Below are 5,294 nucleotides of genomic sequence, written 5' to 3' on the forward strand. Positions count from 1 at the left end.
TAAAGAGGTAATGTATTCTAAATCCAAGAGGGAATAGCAAAAGAGTCTTATAAATAGACAATGCTACAAAGAATTTGATGGCTTTGGCCCAAGGGTCCTCCCTATGGAGATAGGGAAAATAGAGCGTAAAATCAAGAGAGAGAAAATGGATTTTCGCTTGGGAGGAACGCAAGAGGAAGGAGAGAGTAAGGTACTGCCGCCTTTGAGAAGACACAAAGAGAGTATGTGCAAGAGCAAAGAAAGAGGAAGCCGCATAAGAAAGAAAAAGAAGAGAGAGCAGCCAAGAGGGAGCCGCTTAGATAAAAAAAAAAGACAGCCAAGAGTGACTTGTGCGTGGAGAATAAAATAAAAAGGAGAGAGCAAAGTGTGGCTGCTTTTGAAAAAAATAATTAGTGTGTGCGTGTGAGAACAAAGAAAAACAAGAATTCTTGTGTGAGATTGTTATTGTATGTGATTGATTTGATAATAGTGAAATTATTCAAAGTTTGTCCTGTGAAAGGGTTTTTCACATAAATTTTGTGTTCTTATGTGTGATTGTTATTTTGAATAGCTAATATTTGTGATAATATTATTTGGGACCTAACAAATTTTTACTAGTACATTATAAAAAATTTAGAGCCGGCCTTTAACATGAGAAAGAATGAGATTATGTAATACTTCAGTTTACAATTTTGATGCTTTTGGCTTTGGGATGATTCTTGGGCATTCTCATAAAGTGTACTATGCAGGAGAGTACAAGACTTGTGCAGTAAGAAATTCTAGCTAGTAGTGCTATGCCTGCTTGCAAAGAACAGGCAATACCAAACCCTCTTGTTCCTAGAATTACAGGGGCTACCTCAGCAAATATGCTGTGAATATGCTTCAGCTAGTTGTGTTTACCAATTGAATATGCACTTCTCTTTTTTCTTTCCATTACAAAATCTCATAGAAGCATTAGGCAAGCAAATTTATAGCTTTATTGTCACTTACCTATTTAACCTCTCACATATTCTCTTGAACCGTAGTGATATCAATTGCTGTGAAAGTAGAACATGCATCATTTTAATTTTTATCTAGTGCTTCCAAAGAACCAAGAAAATCAAGTTTGAAAATAATAACTTGTCAAATGAGATTTGAGTCCCTGTAGCTGTAGGTTCCTTTTTTTTGTAAAATCTACTTGCAAAATGTTTTCTTTTTATTTATTTTTATATGCTAATGTGGCGGTCTAGAGCTCTTTGAGAGCCTGACTATTCCTCCGAGCGTGTGTAATTCTGTGTTCTGTGCACACTAGGTAATTAGAGGGAAGATTCCCTTGGGGCTGACCTCAAGATCTTGATTAGGAGTTTTGAACATAAAATGTTAGGAATCTTGTGAGGTCTTAGGAACTACTAAACTAGCCTTGAATACTTTTGAATACTTGTGAAATGTTTGTGCACATATGTGCTTATTCCCTTTTCTTACAACACCACGTGACTACACCGCTTCTTTTCTGTTATTTTTCCAGCGCTAACTTTAAGAGATCCAATAAATTAAACTCACTACACCGTTTTTGAACGATTACAACCAAGAAATGGAACATGCTATATCAGCGCTAAGCAATATTCTTTTTATACGGAATAGTTTATGTTTGGATTTCAATTGAAATTAATTTTTTACGGAACAGTTTTGAACATCAGGATTAGTACTTGTCAACGACAAGTCACATTCTACCACATACTAATTCAAATGTTGCCCACTTCAATATTGGCTGCTAATGTTTTCATATGAACAGATGACATATATAAACCTTTGATATCATTTCAATTCACACTAGATATTATAAATGTAGAAACAAAAACGGTCCATACATCAATAGAAAATTGGCACAGTGATTTTATATGTTTAGAAAGTTTGACAGAATCTAATAATTGGTGGTTCAAGAAACTACGTATGCTGACCACATTGTCCAGCTATTATGGCTTCCTTCCTATAGTAAAAGTAAAACAATACATTGGATTGAGGATCTACAGTTCTCCACACCATTGCTGGTTGTGACCCGTGAACTAGTTTTGGCTGCTGGCTAAGTGCCAAACAAGGCCTATTACACGCAACCTGCCAAACGAGGCTTCCGCTTCACGTCAATAATGTAAAACAACTCATTTTCACAATTAAATTAGTGACCTTGACAACATAAGTCAAAAGACCTAGATCTAAAATAAATAGGAGATATTGGAAAAGAAAGGGACTATTATCACAAAGTCTTTGCTTCCTTGACATTCCCATCTTAACAAATTCATTCTATTTCTCTTTCACTCCCTCTCTCTCTCCATAAGAAACTTGAATCAAAGTTCTTCATTCTCCCAAATGGGTTCTACAATTTTCTTGCTCTTTCTTCTCTCCCTTTACATTTTTCACCAACCATATACTTTTGTGACTGCAGATGATAATCTTATCCAAAAGACTTGCAAAAGCACCAAATACTATGACCTTTGTCTATCATGTCTCAAATCTAATCCCAACAGCCCTAATGCTAACACTAAGGGATTGGCAGTCATCATGGTTGGGATTGGAATGGCTAATGCCACTGCCACTTCCTCATACTTGGCCTCTCAGTTGCTTGGCACAACTAATGACACAAACATGAAGAAAGTCCTCAAGGAGTGTGCTGACAAATATACCTATGCTGGTGATGCACTACAAGCTTCTGTTCAGAATTTGGTTGCCGAGTCCTATGACTATGCTTACATGCACATAACTGCAGCTGCAGATTATCCAAATGCTTGCCACAATGCCTTCAAAAGGTATCCGGGATTGGCTTATGAGCTTGCACGTAGAGAGGATGGTTTGAAGCATATATGTTATGTAGTTTTGGAAATTATTGATCTTCTTGAGTGGTGATTGCATTAACTATATACTGCTTACTCTTTCCCTTGTAATCTTTGTGTTATGTACTTTTTTTCTTCCCCTTGTATATGTCAATTGTTTCCACTTTACAATCTGCATGATGCCTAACTGTTTAGGCTTTTGAAATAAAGCCTATAAATTAATCTAAAGTTTATTGAGAAATCTCTCTAGAAAAATTCCCACTTAGTATGGATCTAGTGCTATCATAAAGTAGATAAGGATTACCATTATTGTAATCTCCCACTACTTAAAAGTGTTTTTGTCCTTTTTTATTTTTTTTAAATGACGACCTAGATAACAGGTGTACTAGTGAGAAGATTGCCAAAAGTGATTTCCTTTGTATATGATTTAGATCCCAGACAAATTAAGGTCAAGAAAAATGAAGTAAAAGATTCAAGTTGCTTGCTTCCTTTTTCAACCAAAATTTATCATGCCTTTTTTTTTTTTCTTGGAAGAGTAGACAATAGACTTGCATCAGAATACAGGCTTTAGGTGATTCGATTCTTAAAATTCCTAAAACCAAACCAATCTGAACACAGTTGCATTCCTAGTGAAGTAGTCATCATATTCGATGTTGTAGTAGCCAAATCAAACTCAAACTTACCCGATAAAAAATGAAAATGCTTTTGTTTTGTAGCATTGGAGTGGTGGCCGAACAGTCAGGATCTTTGCCTGAATTTATATGGGATAGGTTATAAATTTGACCTTCGGACAGAGACATTACCTGATTCCAAATAAAAATCCCTTCCTTCCGCATGAAATCATTAGTGTTTTGGGGCAAGGCATGTAGGGAGTCCCTGCTGTCCCCGAATTTTAAGAAGGTTTAATAATTTTGTCTAAGCTTTCCTCCATACTACCAGGTGGCACCGTGGCAGTGTGACACTTCCTAAAATAGAACACGTATTATTAGTTTGGCAATCGTTAGATTTTCAAAATATATAATCTTATTAATTCTTTTTAGTGAGAGATTGAAGGGTTTTTCTCTGAAACTAGTTTGAAAAGAAACTTTGTCCTTAAGCCGTGTGTGTGTGATTCTCATGACCTTTTTAGTAGACTTCGTATATCAATTTCAGTATTTTGTCATCTCTCTCCTATCTCTTATCTCATATCTCATATCTCATATTTCCTCCCTCATTTCCCCTTCCGCCTCTCTAAAGATAAAACTAAAAATCCTATGCCTTAGCATTGTCAACAAATTGAAATTTAGACTCGCGTATCCATATCATTTTCATTTAAGCATAATCTTAATCTCTTTATTATTAATAAAATTCCAAGAAAGCACAAAAATAATAAATAAATAATTCTCTGTTATGTTGATGGTTGTTTGTTGGTATTTGGGCAGGCCCATATGTGAAGCCCATATAAAAATAAAGTCAAAGCCTTTATACCTCGAGTTTTGCACTGTACACATTATTTAAAAACCCATAGGAGTTGGTCGATGGAGACATTGGAGAGTGACATGATATACTTCCACTAAAATGAACATATTATTATCCTTCATTAATATCAAACTCATATATCACTCTTCCTCATCCTTTTAAACCTTTAGAACACCATAGGAAGCAAGAGTGCAAAAGTTCACAAAGCTTCTAAGATCTTAATATTGCTAGGAAACACCTTCGGTGTGCGTTTGGATACTGCTTATTTTGCTAAAAACTGAAAACAATTAATAAAAAAAATCATTTTTCAGTTATTGTTTACTTTTAAAATTACTGTTCACGTACCTATAATAGGCATCTGTTCATGTCCTATGAACAGTGCAATAGGCGCTGTTTTTTTTTTTTTATAAAAAAAAGGGCCTAAAACGCGGAGGTCCAAAACGCGGACGCGCAAACCAAACAAACCTTCGGTTTTAAAGCCACGTGACGGGGATTTAAGTTGGCATCCAAGCTCTCCAAAGCTTTGAATGTAAAAGTGTGGGTAGTAGACACCCCTGTTGGCTTGCAAAATGCGCTCTAAATATTGTGTGAAGAAAGAAGAAAGAAGAAAGAAGAAAAGAAATATTATGTGTTAGCATCATATTCAAACCATTGGTTTTTGCTACAAACTTAAATATTAAAAAAAAAAAAAAAAGGGCTGATTTCTACATAATTTTTAAAAGCACTTCAGACAGTTATGCAAAATAACTTTCCAAGAATATTGCTATACTTTTAATTTTTTTATATTAATTTTTTTTTCTCAATTTTCTCAATTTATTTTGAGCAAGCAAATTACATGATTAAACTTTATGTACTAATTTTAATCTCTTGAATTGATTATTTTTAGTTTTTATTATAATAATATGAAAAATCATCAAGGGCAAATAAGTAAATAAATCTAGTGTGTGATATATGAATTCTATTTTACTTTAATATTACATTTTGTATGACAATTAATTGTTATATAATTCTTTATTTATTTTTGTTAATGTTGATTATACTTTTCTATTAATT

The 5,294-nt window shown here is 34.2% G+C and overlaps 1 protein-coding gene across 1 annotated transcript; it reads left to right on the forward strand.

Moving 5' to 3' along the window:
- The first annotated feature begins 2,204 nt into the window (after nt 1-2,204).
- Nucleotides 2,205-3,038, forward strand: LOC142624440 (cell wall / vacuolar inhibitor of fructosidase 2). The gene has a single exon (XM_075798006.1). It carries the CDS (start codon nt 2,323-2,325, stop codon nt 2,854-2,856), a length of 534 nt encoding a protein of 177 aa, XP_075654121.1. The 5' UTR covers nt 2,205-2,322; the 3' UTR covers nt 2,857-3,038.
- Nucleotides 3,039-5,294: the final 2,256 nt, after the last annotated feature.

This window comes from Castanea sativa, chromosome 2 (genome assembly GCF_040712315.1).
Source record: "Castanea sativa cultivar Marrone di Chiusa Pesio chromosome 2, ASM4071231v1".
In the NCBI taxonomy this organism is placed as follows: Eukaryota; Viridiplantae; Streptophyta; class Magnoliopsida; order Fagales; family Fagaceae; genus Castanea; species Castanea sativa.

What these genes read in the sequence shown, in the direction of transcription:
- LOC142624440 (XM_075798006.1), top strand. Translation starts at nt 2,323, where the DNA reads ATGGGTTCTACAATTTTCTTGCTCTTTCTTCTCTCCCTTTACATTTTT.